The sequence below is a fragment of the Cyanistes caeruleus genome, chromosome 4, assembly GCF_971803275.1.
Source record: "Cyanistes caeruleus chromosome 4, bCyaCae1.hap1.1, whole genome shotgun sequence".
In the NCBI taxonomy this organism is placed as follows: domain Eukaryota; kingdom Metazoa; phylum Chordata; class Aves; order Passeriformes; family Paridae; genus Cyanistes; species Cyanistes caeruleus.
In genome coordinates, this window is record NC_141704.1 from 57,225,440 (window position 1) to 57,243,467 (window position 18,028).

Here is an 18,028-nt window from a genome sequence, read left to right on the forward strand (position 1 = left end):
ATAGAAAGAAATTTTTGAAGAAAGTGGGGTTTTTTTCTTTTTTTGGACATTCACCTACCTTTATGTGCCTGTCAAGAGAATCACTGCCTCCTTAGATTCCACAAATCTCTGACACATAGGAGACTGAAAAGCGTAAGCTCACTGTTTTAACAGGGTTTAGCATCTAATTATTTCCCGAAATATAGATGTGTTAATATTGAAACAAATGTTTTTGTTGCAAGGCATCCCCTTGCTCAGACTTTAGAAGTCATGATGTGCTACATCAGAATGAGGGGATTTTATAATGATCTGTCTGTCCCACCCTCATGCTAACTAGATACATGTGTACTGCATAGGAGGGATTGGGTTTTTGTCTTTTGGTTTGGTTTTTTTTGTTGTGTTTTGTTGTTTTTTTTTTTTAAATCAGTCAGGGAAACAAGAAACTGCAGCTGAGACTGGAATGTGGCACCTTATAAATAAGGCAGGAGACAAGATGCACTCTGATGGCTGAATACAGTAAGGTTATTCAGCTCTAAGCCTGCCTAATCACTGAAGTCAAATATAATGAATTTACTGGTGTGATCAAGGCCCGAGGGAGGGAATTTTCCCCTTTTGCACAAATGGCACCACACGTGGGCCAGGAAATTCCTTGGCCAAGGTGGGGGGTGTTGCTCCAGTGCACACGTACAGGCGATGAGAGAACACCACTCACTCTCTGTGGGCAGCACCACGGGCAGCAGTGCTGGGAACACACCGGGGAGGGGAAGCTCCTGAGCTCTGGAACCTGCAGGGGAGCTCAGACAGGCACTCCAGGGAATCCCAGTGCCATGGCAGAACCTGGAACAAACCATGGTCACTTGCTACGGTCACTTGGAGTCACTTGCAGCACATTACTGAGTTGCTGTTGCAATCAACAGATTTTGGCAGGCAGATCATGGAATTTAAGGCTGTAGCAATCCATTGCAAAGAAAAGTAGTTGTTAAGAAAGCAAAGTGAGAAGATGAGTACCACAGTGAGCACTCAAATACTGTGTCCTGTGCATCCAGAAAGGCACAGGAATATAAGCTGTTTCCAGGGCTGCTGAAATGTCCAAAGATACATTTGGTGCTTTAGACTAATTAGGAAGCTAATAACACAGTGTCACTTTGGCTCAGATTCACTGAGGAAAATAAAGAGAGGAAAGAATATCTTATGAATGGAAATGAATAGGTAAAATGGAGGTCAATATGTTACTTTTAGCAAGCTTAAAAACAAGTCTTATAAAATACTTCTCTATAGAGATGCTTGTTTGGTGCAAAAGAAGCAAAAAGTGGGAGAAGGAAAATGACACACCTCAAATGGATCAACACAAGAACTGTTTTTTTCTTGTAGTACATAGAGTGCAAGGACAGAATTTCCTTGGGGTTTTTTCAAGGCATTCAAATTTCCAGCATGACCATACGTTTCTTGAGACCATTATGCTCCCAGAAAAATTGAAGCTATCAATGTATCTTGTCCATTTCATACCCAGAGACAGGTCATGTCAGCATGCTTTTGTCATCCTGGAAGGGTCAACACATAAGTATGTCCCACAGAAGGTATCTGGGATGGCTGAAAGGAAAATAGCTACCTTCTAGATGAATTTGTGTTAGAAACTTTCACTAACATGCATTTCACTGTCACAGCAAAGACAAAGACGAAACAAAGAGGCCATCAAATATTACTGAAACAAACCTCCCACAGCCACATCACCAGAAAAGCTATGTGCCCCATCTATTCTTACACAACAGTACCAGCTCAGCAAATACACCTGGGAAGATCAGTGGCAACAAAACATCGATTTTGTGCTATTTTCTTTGTCTGTGGTTCTTCTGTATGACAGTCCTCATGTAGCAGGGGACATCTCATGTAGACTGAATCCAGGCTACAGCACCAGGAGTTGAGACTGAGCAATTCTACTGCTGCTGGGGAAAAGGAAGAGTGACAGTAAAAACACCGACAGACATCCTAAAGTGCTAAAACACAGGTAAGCAAGCCACCACATGAAATGATGAAAGAGCCACTGGAGTCTGTTTTGTAACAGGCAAAATTTGCCCTGAATCCCTTTTTTACATAAGGAAAAACTCAGCTTCACATCTCATGGTATTGAGGGATGCCCAGAGAAGTTGGGGGTGACCATCCCTGGAAGTGTTCAGGTCAGCTTAGATGGAGCTCTGAGCAGCCTGGTCTAGTGCAGGTGTCCCTGTCCATTGCCATTCTATGCTATAATAAGTGAAAAATGTATGACACCATCATGCCTTGAATAACACATAAAAGATACCTCTAGCATTGAAACATGAAATAATAAGAGTAACTGATGCTATTAAATTACAAAATTAAGTTTATTTTATCAACATTATAAATACTTTTTTCCCTCCATTTAACTCCAAAATGAGATCGTAAAACCAGTACAATGGAACAATTCAGAAGCTCCTCAGTTCTACTGAAAAAGGTTCCCTTTAATAAGAAATTAAAATGGAAAATGACATTTTGTCAGTCCAGCAATCTCAGTAGCTGAGCATCCCTAGGGACTTTGTCATTCAAATGGCACAGTTTTCAAGTGTGTTTGCATGTGTACGTGTACACCTATATACATGCATACTGATACGTATAAATATACATATATATAGTAATATACACACATTAACAGACACAGCCACTGAACAGATGCTTTTAGTAAATCAAAATGCTTTACATGTAATTTAAGTGGACTCCCAGCTGAACACTGGAATTTGGGCCCTGCCCAGTGCAGACACAGTTGTACTGTACTAATCTAGACACCAAGTGCTGCAGAGATTCAATAGATATGTGTCACCTTTAACTGCTGCAGAGTCTGCCTGCTCTCTCCATCCCATCACACTTGAAAAGGGTAAGGAATAGTCCTGCAGCATCCTGGTCCCAAACTGCCCTCTGGGAACCAGCTTCTGATGTTCCTGCCACGCATGAGCCATTGTAGGAAACAAGAGATGTGCTCTGTTACCGACAGATACAAAACATCACCAGTATCTAGTGCATCACGTGTGCAGTGCTTTGGGACACCTTGAACGTTAAAGGCACTACATCCAGCCAGTTCCTGTCCTACATCCAGTGCTGGGGGCTATTTTTATCATACAGTGGCTGTCTCCTACTGAGCACACAGCACAGGCAGCTTTCCAGAGACACAACAGGCTCACTGATCATACCATCATACTCCAGCCTTCGGTGAAAAAGGCAAGCCACGCTCTCTCGTGCGCTCCAAGTTCCTCTGAGCAGTCCAAATGGCACAAAATTGCTCGGGAAATCTGCCCATCCTGACAAGCTGCTCCAGAGCCAGCCACAGCTGCAGGCACAGCTGGGGACAGAGGGACCAGAAGCAGCTCCCTTATCATAACCCACGTCTGGCCTCTGGAGGCTACCTGTGATTAAAGCAAGCCTTTACTGCTCCCCCTGCTTCATGGGACCAAAGGATCAGGGAGCTGTCACAAGCTCAGTGACCATACTCAGCCTGGCCTCAGCACAAGACAGAGGCAAGCTCCTGTGTCATTGAAACTTCCTCCATTTCTCAGATCAGTAAAGCAAACCAAAAGATTAAAGTGATGGTAACATAATTCTTATTTTCATCAAATATATAGCAATATTACAGTAGTGTATTTTCTCACAGCTGGAAAATGAAGCAAGGCCTACCATGAAACCACAGTGTGGGGATCTTTCCTTGTGGAAATATCACATACACCAAAACTATATTCTGATTTTTTATTTTAATGGTTGCCAAATTCTGTTCTAATATATACACAAATGTTCTCCACAAGTCCCTGGATAATTATCAAGGGAAGTAATTTGGCTTTCATATTTTATTTTTTAAATGAGAAAGGTAAAGACAGAAAATAAGACAAAATACATTTCATGTCGCCATTTATCTATAGATTACAAATATATATAGTTTCCTTCCAGAGGAAGAAATACTAAAGAAATATTTTGCCCATATCAAATAAACTTTTGAAAAGAAGAAAAAGAAATTAAAATATATTGTTCAGCTCCCCTCTCCCCACCACAACAATCACTCGTGGTTAAAAAAAAAAAAAAAATTGCATTCATTTGATTTTCTGCACATCTACCAAAGAAAAAAAACTTATCTGGATAATGACCTGAGTTATTTCCATGGTTTCCAACTGTATGCAACCCCGATGATCACCATCTATCAGAGAGCAACCCCTAGCAAGGGGTGCAAGAACAAACACTGGTGGATCTTTTGAATCAAACGACAAAGCAAAATTCAAAAACGTATTGCAAGAGTTATGCCAAAAGTCAGCCATGAGCATCTTCATGGGCACTGGGCTGACAAAGTAGAAGTTCTGCTGTTTTGTCAGCTGAGATATCTGTAGCAATTGGAAACCCAAAGGTGAAACATTTTTTTTATGCCTGTGTATTTGTTTGCGTTCTCTTCTTTTATGGTTATAAGACAGAGAGTAGACGAGTACAGAAGATACAGCTGGCCTTCACAGCAGCTGAGCTTTACATTTCAAACCTGTGGTGGGTAACAAGGCAAAGAGCTGCTGCCTGGCCTTCTCCAGGGACAGACTTCCCAAAACTTTGTTTCCTTGAAAAATCAGATTGTTTTCAGGTTCATTCAAGGAATGTTTCCCCATTCCCAATGTGACCAGACCAGTGCCCATTTGTTTGCTGGCAGCAGCGAGCCCAGCTGGCTGCTGATGTTCCAGGCCTCCTTCCTCCCTCTGTCTGTGCTGCAAAAGGGACTAGGCCTGTCAGTCAGTCCATCAGAATTCCCTCTGTTTTGCACAAATCTCCCCCCAGTGTAAAGCCCATCTTTTCAGGAGGAAAGAACAGCTATCAACTTCTTGGCAGGCCTGAAACCTGAGAAGAACTGGGTCAGCCATTGCACGCACAAAAGTGATATGAGAAACCTTCCTGGTGACTTTCTGCTCTGCCATTCAGCATGGTAAATCCCAAATAACTCCTTTCCATACAAATTCCTGTCTCATGAGGATACCATAACCGTATGCCCAACGATAAGGTTGGGTTTTGTCACTGCTGTAAATCTAACCTTGCCCCACGCCCTGGGAAACAAGGAATAAGTCCTCTCTGAAAGCAAGGAAACTCCATGGTGGCTGAGTACTGACAACACAGCTTCCAAGAGGGTGGCAAGGGAGGGAATGTAGCTGGTAAAAACACTGGATATTTCTAAAGGGCATCCAGAGCTCCTCAAATATTTTGCTACTGCCTGACCATTTGTGAAGACAACACAGAGATAACAGGTAATATTTAACTGATGAGAAGTGAGGGGAACAGGAGAATAAAAGCAATGCAGGAAACTCTAAGGATGGAGGAGAGCTTGGTTGGGTGGCTTAATGTACCAGTTAGTTTGGATTTTGTTCCCCCACACTCTCTTTACTCTTTCCTTTTTTTTTCCCTTTCTTTAATAAATTGTACAGATGAACATGGGAGAAGTTCATGCTACTTGCTGGAAGCAATAAAGGTAAATTTTTGTGGCCTATGGATTCCACAGACCTTTGAGTGTCCCACCTCTTCCATCATGGGCTAACTTATGGAACATAACCGTTCAGCAAGACTCAGTAGCCCTTAGAAACTGGTGGCATGTCCTCAGGTATTTTCCTCGAGAGTGAGAGACACATGGATTCCATCAGTTTCTTCCTCACACAATGCCCGAGTGCCTCAGGTGCAGTCTCGAGATTTCCAGGGATCCTCTTGGACATTTTCAGACATCAGACTGCAGTCTCTAGATCCTCATGGGAAACCATTTGATAGTTTTGTCGACTCTCCAGGTAGGAGGCCAGATCCGGATCACCAGCTTGCTGAGCCCTGTCACGAGGGGTCTTACCCTGTAGCAAGAAACATGAAGAGAAAGTTTTGTGCTAACACGTCTAGAACAACAGATGATTTCTAGGCAGAAGACAATTAACAAGTCAGAAGCCACTTGTCTGGATTTCATCTGTTTCAGAAAGCTTTTTGCAACATAAAATTCTGGCATCTGAACAAGAGATCATAGAATCATGGATGATCTCTCTTCCCATTATAGGCTACCCCATAAAGCCCAAGCAGGTAGGAATTGATTTTGATTGCCTGGCTGCAGCAAAGGTGCTTCTGACTCTGGAGTCCAGAGAACCAACTCACTCTCAGCTGCTGCCTACAGGGTGCTTGTGCTCAGAAACTCCAGAGAGGCAGCTTCTGGACCATGTTTCTAAGCAATCAGATTGTTGTAATGGTAGAATATTCCTTGGATTTAATTTTTCCCAAATTTCTTTCTGTCAAGCTTACATCAAGAGAGTGCTGGGGTTAGTGTCACATCAGTGGGCATAGGGCCAAGCCAGGGCAAAAGAAAATAGTTAGTCATCCTCACAAAACAAGTCAGCCACAATAATCCAGCCTCACAGATGCTGTGCAATCAGAAACCAAGGCTTCTGCAGGTGGTCCTTGCCCACAGGCCTCTCTTTTGACCACACAGGAGGAGGATACAGTGTGCCATGGATATGTCTCATTTGCACCCAGCAAATGACTAAACTAACCAAATAGTTAGAAGCCGGGCTCTCACTATGGCTACAATAACCCATGTTTGGGACTGAAGTCTCTTGAACTTGTTTAATCAATACAGTTTTCTCTACAAAAATAGCTTGCTTAAGAGGAGCTGCCCTTGGCACACAGGAGGAAGCCTCAGTCATGCAAACAGCAGGGATGGATGCTGGTCTGTCTTGCTCGGCTGCAGGAGATCGTAAGTGGTTGATGGAGCTGCATTACCTTGGAGTCTGTCTTTCTCAGAGAGGCTCCCGCATCCACCAGGAGCTGGCAGACGGCGCGGTGGCGCTGGCAGGCTGCCTTATGTAATGCTGTCTCACCCCTAGACCAAAGTACAGAAACCAGCAGTGAGACACATCACACCAATGTACATTTACGAAGCATGAGGTGCAGAGGATAGACACAGAAGGATGCTGCATTTCTGCGAGGTTCCCTCTTGCTGGCAGGGGTAGACTTGTGCACTCTCTCCCTTAGCATCTACATCCTTTGACTCAGTAGGAAAGCCTGCAACGCACAAATAGCAGACGAAGAACTTCTGAGGGATGGGAAAGAAATATGCACAGATTTTATGTATTCAGAGGACTGAATGTCACATTCCCATCCAACCACCAGCTCTGTTAACTGCTGTAAAGGCAAGCTAGCCACCTTCCTATTTCACAGCAGGTGAAACAGCAACAGGATTTGTTTCTTCCTGCAATTTCTTTCTTCAAGCTCATTCTTGGAGTCATCCTAGAAAAAATCCTACCCATCAAAGCTATGACTGGTGCACTTGCTGCCCTGGTTCTGATACCCTGCTCCCTTGGATGTATGAGAGCAAGAACTCTCATGTGTTTTCCACCACTGGACTGCTCAGCTACTCGGGAAGATTGAATACATGCTTTTCAGAAAGAGAAGACTGTGTAGTGGAAACACATTTGTTGCAAAACTTCTCACTCGGACTGGAGCTAAGTCTGACAGGATTCTGAAACTGACTGAAACTGACTAACTCTTTACTGAAAGCAAAGAAATCTATCTAGATTTGCCTAGGAAGAAGAGGAAAAGTATGCTTTGAGTGGGTTGAAAAGGAGTCCTTAGTACCAGCACCCAACAAGCCATTACATAACCTGTGAAATAACAAATGACAAGAAATACTTGTAGCAGCTCAAATCTTGCACCTATCTACACAGAGTGCATAAAGGAATCTCAGCCCCCATCCATGACAGGGGAAGTTGACATATTAAGAGGCAACCTTGTAATAAATATGCCCTATTTCCCCTTGAGGACCAAAAGACAAATTCATACTGCCAGTTACAGCTTGAACCTTCCCTTTCCAAGAGATAGAGGAAGAGGAATCCTTGTAAAGGGAAACCCTCACAGCTATGCTGACATTTTATGTGGCTGTGCTGCTCTCTGGATGAAAAAAACCTGGCAGTCCATCCAGTCCCCGTCACTTCTGGACTTGCACCTTGTGCAAAAGGTGTTCTCTGTTCGCAGAGGAGAACACTGTGGGATGAGAAATGGTAGGCTTGATCCCTGGGAGAAAGACTCCTTTTGTTTTGCATGTATTACACATATTTTCCAGGATTATTATGCTTCCCTTATGTACCTTTGTAAAACTTTGGTTATACAAGTTGCAAAAAAAATGGGAATTGGAAAGGAAAGTAATTTGGTTGGGTTGGGTTGGGGTTTTTTATATAAGAACAGAGCTGATTGATGTTTTAACTACTTGATGGAAACCTTCAACTGCACAAATCCTGGCCACTTGGGAGAGCTATGGCAGAGCACCCTGGAAGAATCAAGAAGGGACTGGAAAAAAAGACGTAGAGCAAGAAAAGTAATTTCCTGATTTTTGGAATTTACTCTTCAGGTTGGTCCCTTAGTAGCTTGAGACCAGAAACATGAAAACACAAGACAGAGCTTCTATTCCTCTAGAAACATTAAGGAAGCATGGGAAGCAATAGGGAGAAAGTCCTCTGCGAGTCCAAGTTGTTTAGAAAGGTTTGTTTTAAGCAAGAAAACCACATATGAGGTGGTTGATGGGTGGTGTTTAGGGGGCATTCTGTTTGTTTGTTTTTGAAGAGCTGTGCTATTTTACAAGCTTTTTCCTATTTAACAGTTTGCATTTGAAAAGCAAGAGGAATCTGCTACTTTAACGCACATAACGTGAAGGACAGAGTAGGTTGTACTTACGTTTCACTGTCTGTCATGTCCAGTAATTCAGCTGGACCTGCAAAAGATAGTCAGGTATGTCATATAGCATTTGTCTGCATGACAAAAAAATATGTCTACCAGGAGAAGATTCACTGTAAAAATATATAAAAGAAGCCAAGTGAAAGCTCAACTCGCAAAAATATATCAAACTACAGTGTAATATTTGCTTGTGTGAGCCCTTGCACTAAAAAAATTCTGAATGCACAGTCACTGCTGGAGTGTCAGCAACAGGAGTAGCAGCCTCTAAATTATACTGGGAATGAATATTCATGGAGTTTATTTTCTCACTCTTCACCTTGCTCAATTAAGTGGTTCACATAAGTACAGTACATTGAAAATGCTGATATACTGGAAACCCTGATATATTGCAAGTTAAAATCTATTGTTGGTGTTAGAGGGAAAATGTCATTAGGAAGTTGAAATTAGCCAAATTCCATCCTGAATGACATCCCTGTGCTACTCCATTTAATAGCGTTACACAAAATGTAGATCAGGGTGGAATATTCCCAGCGGTCCCTATATTGATATGCAAATCCTGTACTCTACTGGTTAGCAATGATCAGGAAAGTAAGATTAAGAAAGCAGAAAAGATTTTTGTTAAGTGAGGAAAAAAATAATACATTTATGTTAATGTCCTTTTGTCCTTGATATTCACTACAGACAGATATGTATAGCAGCAAATTCCTTCGCTGAATTACAGTGATATGGAAAGGCTAGGATCTGGATGTCACTTGAAAAAAACAACTTTTCCTTTGCAGTCTGTCATATTCTTCTCTCCACTCCTCTGGAGTGTAGTGTTAGATGGTATAGGGCAGTTAGCAAGGGGAATAGGGAGACTTTACAAGACATTTCCTTCCTGCACATGAATATTTCTCCCCAGTACTCTGTGACTTTGAAATTCAAGTCCTCAAGAGCTTACAGCAAATCTCACCTGAAACTGAGGAATTTCACACTACTTGCTTACAAAGGCCTACACACAACCTCTGTACACTCCTTTCAGTCTGAGTGTGTGTCAAAACGTATCACAGCAGCCGGTCTTTACCTCACTGCTTTTACAATGTACACATGGAGTATCACTGGGGCTCCTGGAGCTTCTCATCTCCTGTCATCATGAGAAAGGGTGGTGCTTAGTCCTCAGTGCACAGGGCTTTGTGTACCACTGCATACTTGTCATGACAGTTCTCCAAACTCAGTAGCCACTGCCAATTATTAAACACACGCTGACTCTACACATCCACCACACATCCTCATCACATTTGGCAGTTCTGTGTTCACTCCTGCCCATCAAAAAGAAGAATCAGTCTCTACCCCTGAGCTCCCAGGATCACAAAGTATAAAGGGGGATAAGCAGAGCCTCTTGTTGAGTGGAAAAAAAGATAATGCCTGAGAAGCTAAAAAGATAATTCAAGAAACACATATGAAGAAAATGATTCCTTTATATTTCCTAGAAGAAAATCGTGTCCTCTCAATACATAAAGGTAATTTCCCATAGCTTCCTGCAATGCCACATAAGCAGGAATGGCTTGCAGTGTGTTAGAGAAGACACTGCCACTTCTTATTTCTGCTCATGGTTGGAGCAAGGAAGGTTGTATTGTTGAGGTGGAAGAGGGTGACGGGTCTGGCTTTATCGGACATAGAGGTACTTGCTCAAGTGTAAGAAGCTGTTAAAAGGTAAGTAAAGATGGTAAAACAGAGAGTAGTTAGAAGAATATAACCTGAGAGGGAGAAGAAAGCTGGGGCAGAGTGGGTCTGGAGAGAAACCAAAGGTAAAGGAAAGCTGGGGTGAAGCAGAAAGAAATCGCAGGGCTAGGGCAGAGGAGCTTGGTGCTCAGGACTGTGAGGGCAGTCTGTGAGTACAGACCTGAGGAGATGACAAGTACACCCTGCCTAAGTGCAAAGGGTGCTCTCCTGGATACTGTCCCAAATTAAGCATTTCATGGGAGAGCCCTGACTCCATCCCAGTCATACATAAGGGCCAGATACTGGGGTTAATAATTAGCTGCACAACGTGGTACCAGGATTCTTTAATTTCATTCTCTCTGGCCTATCTCTGAAGCTGGAACGTCCCAACTCACAGCCTGAGCTGTGCCCTTTACTTCTTTATTTTCACTTGTGCTTCTCTTAAACCATCTCACGCCCTCCTCCTAATTCCCTTTCCCCTCTTTTTTGGACCTCATTTTTATATCAGTCTCCCTGGCGCTGCCAACCGACCATTCCAAATCCCCCTCTGCCCGGGGACAAAAGCTGCACAGATGTGGGAAGGGCTGGCACTGGGAAAGCTAACGGCACTGTCATCCTGACCCAGCGGGGAGGCGGCTGTTTTACTCTGGGACAAGAGGCAGAGAAAGAAAAGGGGACCAAGGCACAGAGAGAAAGAGGACAAAATAACCCAATAGAAATCCGGAAGGGAAATGCATGAGTGAGATTTCTATCAAGGAAAACAGCAGGGGAGGAAATAAAAACAAAAGATGGAAATGTGTGGAGAGGTGGAGGGAGAAAAAAAAAGAGAGAGAAAGGGAAAAAGAGACTGGGGGGCTGAAGAATGGCAGGATGGGGACGGGGGACGGGGTGGGGGGAGAAGTTTGCATGAAAAGAGCTGAAAAGCATGACGCACTGAGGGGAAGCCCAGCTGAGATCACTCTCTTTCCTCAACATCGCCCATAGACTGTCTGTGCAGAATTATTAACTTTTTTCCTTCTCTCCTTTTGCTCTCTTTTGCTCCACCAAAGCCCCTCTCCAGTTTCTCAGAAGGCAAAGCAGCCCGAGTATGGGTATGGGAGGAGGGAAAGCAAGAAGACACTCAAAAGCAGCTGCTCCTTCGCTGAGCTCACTACAACAAATTTAAAAAGGAAAAAAAAAAATACTTTGACCATATTACAGAGGCATTTCCAAAATATACAGCACCACATATTCTTGAAAGGCCCCTGAGCCCACAGCATAGCCCTCTCCAATGGATGTGGATACAGCTACCCACAGGAGACCCAGAGATATTAACCCCTGCCAGTCCCATGTCCTGTCAGCCCTTCAAAGAACCAGGGAAGAAGGGTATTTACTCTAAGAAGTAATGTTAGACATTATCAGCATTTCTGGGTGTTTATCTGTCAAAACCCTCTTTGTTTAATATCCTGATTGAGATTATTATCTGGGGGATAATGGATGTAGATCCTTCCCTTCAAAGGAGGAGTATTTTTAAAATAACACTAAACTGGAAATTCAGAACTATTTCTAGCCTTTCCCCAATTCCACACTTTTTGCACCTGATGTGAAAATTAACAGTGTTTCTTTCTGCTAGTGTCTTTCAACTTAGAATTTCCACTGTAATATAGAGGCTAGTCAGGTTATGGGAGCATCCCTTCCTACATGTCCACCAGCCATGTTGCCCTAAAATTTGATAAACTTGGAACTAAAATAGACTATGTTATACCTTGTGCCTTCTAGAAAACTAAACTGTTTTCTGCTCAGGCCCCTCACAAATGACCCCTACTCTAAAACATTCCGCAAATATAGACATACTAACAAGTGCCATACAAACCCACTCTCATTCAGTGTTGCTTTCTGATGACTATTCAAACTTTGTCCCCGGCACACATCTCTGTCACCACAGAATTTGCTTTCCCAAAGCCTTCTAAGGAACTTCTGAATCTGGTCAGCATGAAAATCCAGATTCACTGATGGCTCTTAACTCTGGACTTTGCAGTGTTAAGATTAATGAAAGCACCATCTTTTTTTTCTTTTTTTTTTTTATCAGGATATGCCTTCTAGTGAAGCAAGGACATTGAGTTTTGATCTGGACAGAAAGGTTTAGGATGGGATGCCCTGTATATACTGTCTGTTACTTCAGAAGTTCCCACCACAACCTCCCAAAGCAACTGTAAACATCTTTCTTCTTTTAAAATCAAAATACCATAGATGAACTAGAAAATTTCTGCTTGTTTTTTGAATGTCTAGAGAAGACAAGGACAAGGCAAATGGAATAATTTGTATAATGTTTATAAATTATAAATTTTTCACAGCTGCCAGATAAGGACTCCAATCCAAGTTCGATATCAAGTGCAAATGATTTAGAAGGCCCTTTTTCTAACAGAGGTTCTTAAGCCTTCCTTAATTCTGCTTGTGTTAAGCAAGTAGACAGTTAAATCTTCTCTAATGTACATGTGTTAGGATGTGATACAGCAGCATTAAAAAGCTGTGGTTCTGATACCTACTAAGTTTGGCCCTCAGTTTCTAGCTAAGCATTTCTTACCTCAGCTACAGACAAGATTTTGAAGCTGACCTTTCTACTAAAAGCAAATGATTTCTGATTCAGGTGGGCAATCTTGAACAAGTGTCTCTGTGTATCTGCCCTTCCTGCACAGGGGATAGAGACAAACTGTTTTGCTGGAGCAGCAGCCAGAACAACTCTTCCTGTAGCAGCAAGCAGCTGTTGTCCTACACCTACTACATTGGTGCTTCAGATGCTATTCCAGGCTTGTGCTGGGCCACTGCAAATTATCTGGCAGGACTGCACAGCAATCCCCCTGTGTGACTCATCTCTGCTATTTCTAATTTAGGATAGGTTATTTTCCTCCCCTTAGCATCTGAAATCATTCTGATCATGATCACAGAATAACCTTTCATATAAATGTGCCCTGCATGTTTTGCAGAAAGCCATCTCCACAAAGGACAGCTTTAGCACTACACCATTTTCCTTCCTAGGAAAACCAGTGTTATTCTAGTTCTATGGGTACAACTCCTGTATTGCATTGGATTCACCCCACTGTTTTTCATATTAGATAGTTAAAGATTGTGGAGAGTAGGTTTTGTCTTCTTTTGTTGCTGCTGTTTTTCAGAGATATTCAGGTTTTTCCCTGTGCTAATAATAGATTTTCTTTGCTGTGTGCTTAGGGTATTTTACAGTGGAACTCCTATTATCATTCACTATACTCAGCCATGTATGGGAAGCAGGCAAACTCCAGAGGAAGTGTGACTGGGCAGAGGTAATTGCCAGAACAGAAGTAAGACTCATTTTTATGAAATTTTTATGGGTGGATATTGGCAGAAACAAGAAGAAACAGGGAAACCCTTAGATATTACTAGCATTGATGAGGTAGTATACAGTAATTAATGCTGAGAAGATGCCAAATGCCAGAGAATGCAAAGAAAAACAAGGACATTATGATGATGATGATTCAGCAAGAGAGCTCATTTGTGGCTGAGAAGTGCCCAGAGTAGAAATGAGTTTCATTAATTGCTTGGGGGGAGAAGACAGGAGGCCTCTATTAGATTGTGCATTGTCCCATGCACTCCCTGATCCCCAAAGAATGTTAAACAAACAATCATTTGGAGAAGCCCAGAGGACATATGTCTGGAAAGCTTCAAAAGCTTCCTGCCATCCTTGGGGATAAAAAAGGGAGAGAGAAACTGAGCTGACATTTGCTCAACCTTCTGATTTGTCTTTGTCTAACAGTCCGTAATCCCTCACATTTCTCTATTTACTTCAAAAATTCCCATGGATTCCCTGCTTACATTCTTATCAGCTTAAACTATCTCATTTTAAACCTTCACCAAAAGAACAGTAACTGGGTCAGACTGTGACTAAGTTACAGTATATGTGTCTAATAAAAATCCTAGAGAAGCATCTATGACAGTGAATTGGCACAGGTCATGTGCAGTGTGAAAAGAGACCAGGGGCAGTAAGAAAATAAAGCAAAATAATGCCTGTCTACAGCATTCAGTGGCACATATGTGCACTGTGACTAATGTGATAATCCAGAGCAGTTAAATAGCAGTTAAATAGGTAAGGCTTGCTAGAGCTGGTGAGAAAACCAGACATTATTTGGATATAAGGCCAACTGCACTGACCTATCCATGTGTAGGTATCTATACATAGAGAAGTAAAAGAAGAATTCAGCCCCTCTCAGTCAGCTTTTGGGGCACTGTTCAGTTGCCCACACACAGATATTTTGTGTCATTTGATATACCTACAGGCAAACCTTGGGATGCATTTGGAATGACAGAGATGCTTGCTTGGGCTTTGGCTGTCAGTGCAGTTTGGGCCTCCTCTTGGCCTTGTATGTTATCTTGTAGGCCCTAGCAAATGTCCTGGATATCCAAGGGCAAATGACATTAGACACTCATGTTTATCTAAATTAATAATATGCAAGGTAACTGTTGCCTGAATCACTTTCTGGGCTCCAGTGACTACCTTGACTAAGATGTCCTTTGAGTTAGTCTTGCTAGAAGCCTGCTGCTATTAAGGATGCCCTCTTCCCTTCCATCTGCCACCAAAAGTGCCTCTCTCATACCAGAGCAAATGAACTAAGTCACAGATTGCTGCTGACAGTACAGGAACTGGGACCTATAGAATACCTGACATCTATACCTAAATTAGGGGTCATGCTTGAAGAGATGCATTGTTGCTTCTTCCTTTCTTATGAGTTGTGCTTTTTTTTCTTCTCTCTGTACAATTTGAGCAATACCTTGGAGCATCAGCTAACACTTATTCTAATTGCCAGGGGTAGTCTCTGTGTTCATGCTAACACTGCTGCTGAAATACTGTAGCTGATTTTGATATTCAGAAGCCAAAATAGCCATTGATATTTTGCAGTGGGGTTGGAGAAGAGTTACAACTAGAAAACTTTTCCAACAGTGAAGGAGGCTGATAACTGTGACTTCAGCTCTATGTGCAGAGCAGTGACTATATTACTGTGCCACTGTCCAGCAGTGAGGGAACAAGGTTACAGTGGTTTGACAGATAGAAGCTCCTAAATGTGATGCCTCAGACTCAAAAAAAAATGCTGCATAGCCTGCAATCTCTGCTACTGATAAAGATAAGAAGAATGAAAAGGAAAAAAAGGGCACTGGCATGATCACAGTCTACAAGAACAAAATAGAGATCATAAGTTTTTGCTGTTGGGTGGTCTTGAATCTAAGAGACATAATCTTCAAAGGTCGGAATGGATGCTAGGTGAATTCATCTAGAAAAAAGTAAGCAGAGTCTTGACCAGTGTGTTACTAAATGCTGAAATAATGGCTGTGGTTGTATGGGCTCCTTGTAAATGTTTTAATAGAGATTAGGTGCTTTCTACAACATATGCTCTAGGTGAAAAACAGTTCAGAGGATTCCTGTGCCAGAGGTTCTAACTAGAGCTTCTCACTGCTTCTTCACAACCCCCCCAGCTGATGCAAACGTGAAAACACCATCCTCCTCAAAAGCCATTCTAATTCTTCCTTCACTCTTTATCTGGAGCCGCCACTCTCACTGCTACCCCATTCCCAGGCTCCTGCTCACACATGCTGCAGGTGGACATTTCACTGAGGGACACCACAGATGGGTGAGGCCACTTCCAGCAGCCTGGGGTGGTTTTGCCTGGCTGACACTTGGCTGGAGTACAGCTCTCTGTGGATTTGCCCACTGGGACTCACCATGCTCCAGGATGTATTTCACAATCTCGCCGTTCCCAGTCTTGGCAGCATGATGCAACAAGGAGCAGTGATCAGGACCTTGGATTAACAAATTGGCTCCTTTTTTACAACATTCTATGAACTGGAAGGAAAAAAAAAAAAAAGAGAGAGAGAAAAAAATGATACAGAAGGATAAGATGGGAGGAGCAGAAAAACAAATATGTCAGTAAATTCTTTACTGGTTCTCATTGTAAGTCAGTACCAAAAGAGAATAAAATAATATAAAACATTAATTTAAATCCAGCTTTTAGACCCTGATATAAAATATCTGAACCAGAAGTATTGACAATTATATGGGTTAAAGAGAACAGTCTGTATTTCCTAAACAATGAGACATTGCTATTCTACTGGTGATGATTTATTGTTTGCTAGGAATGCTTGCAAACCACATCTGGTAACACTGTTGGGATATATTAAAATATATATACTTCATAGAAAATCCTGGCTTCTTTGCTGAAGACTCACATTTTTCCTCAGCACAAGGGTCAAAGATTTTCTGACTAAATCAGAAAACTCCAACTCAAAATCCCACAAGGATGTGAGGTGACTGTCAGGGACCTCCCTTCTCACAGTGCCCCCTGTTCAGGGCTGGCCAAGGAGGAAGCACTATGTGGGGTAAGAATGAGAGGGGAACAGCAACCAGGCAGGTCTCAGAAATGCTGCAAACTTTGGGGGAGGGGGGTGGAATTTGCAGTGCAGATCATTGCAGAAAAAGGAGAGAATTGCTACAGTGGGTACTCATTTATGATGCAGTACATCTGAAGAAGGGCAAGGAGTTTCCCCATCAAAGCCAGCTCAGGAAAGAGGTTTTCAAGAAGCGTAAATGAGACAATACTTCCATGACTGCTTGAAGGACTGCTCCGCAGATGCTGTGGCCACAAGTGCTGAGGCAGTGGTATAGAAGGGGCACCTGCAGGCAAAAAGTTGGCCTACAGCACTGTCATTTTTACAAATGGCTCCAAGCTGGCTTCTCACAGACAAAATTGCAATCATTAGTCACAGTCCTCATCCAAATTCGAGGGTATGGTTTCAGATCCTGACTTGGCTACTGAGCCATGCAGCCGGAATAGCTGTCTGACGTGGGACTTCAGCCACTGGCACAAAAAATTTCACATGAGTAGTTTACCTACCAAACTCAGTATACCACTACACATTTTGAGACATCCATCAGGTGATAAAACAACCAGCTGAGATTTGTTCTACTTGGTCTGGTGGTTGCCTAGGTAGACTTGAGTGAGCTAGCACTTGGGGGCTTGGTCACCAACCTCACTGGTGTAAAATATCCTTTCCTGTGTAAGACTGTCAGAACTACCCTGCTGTTCAACACTGCCAATATAGTAATTTCCCTGTTAGTAACTGGCACATTGCTCCATGCAGAGGGCTCTGAATCCTGTGCAAAAAGGTGCCGTCTAACACCAGATCTTATTCATGCAAATTTCACACCTCACCTGAATGAGGTGTTCCCCTAGTATTCAGGGTTTCCTGGAAAGGCTGTAAAATGGCACTTGCCAGAAGTTCCTACAGCAGCCTATTTATGTTTTGAGCAGAGGTGTAATAAAATTTACAGTATATCTCACTGGCAAGAAACTGTGAATAAGTGGACAGTTGATACTCTGTACCTACCTTCAGTAGATCACCAGATATGACTGCCTGTAAAAGTGCTGCAAAAGACAAAAAGAAAACTGATGTCAGGCTGAAAGCATTATGCATACAGCTTCACATCTGAGGACATAGCTCACAGCATGTGCAAGTTAAGACTGACATCCCTCAGTCCACTTGCATTCTCATGTACTACCAGAACCAGTGCAAACCCTGCACGGACACATATTGGAAAAGCAGAAGAGAACCCATGGTGATGAAAGCTATATGG

At 42.6% G+C, this 18,028-nt stretch overlaps 1 protein-coding gene across 12 annotated transcripts in view; it reads right to left on the bottom strand.

Annotated features, from left to right (window-relative positions):
• Positions 1 to 2,320: 2,320 nt before the first annotated feature.
• Positions 2,321 to 18,028, bottom strand: part of DGKI (diacylglycerol kinase iota) — a 199,970-nt gene continuing 184,262 nt past the window's right edge. For 9 of the 12 annotated variants that reach the window (XM_086884902.1, XM_086884901.1, XM_086884906.1 and 6 more), the window contains 5 exons: positions 17,782 to 17,819; positions 16,120 to 16,240; positions 8,695 to 8,731; positions 6,748 to 6,847; positions 2,321 to 5,834 (listed from right to left, as the gene is read on the bottom strand). In XM_086884902.1, the coding sequence (XP_086741028.1) occupies positions 5,718 to 5,834; positions 6,748 to 6,847; positions 8,695 to 8,731; positions 16,120 to 16,240; positions 17,782 to 17,819 (413 nt within the window). In that variant the 3' untranslated portion in view covers positions 2,321 to 5,717. Of the gene's footprint in view, positions 5,835 to 6,747; positions 7,030 to 8,694; positions 8,732 to 16,119; positions 16,241 to 16,857; positions 17,069 to 17,781; positions 17,820 to 18,028 lie in introns of those variants that run through there. The other 3 variants (XM_086884911.1, XR_015285660.1, XM_086884908.1) reach the window with 3 other exon arrangements.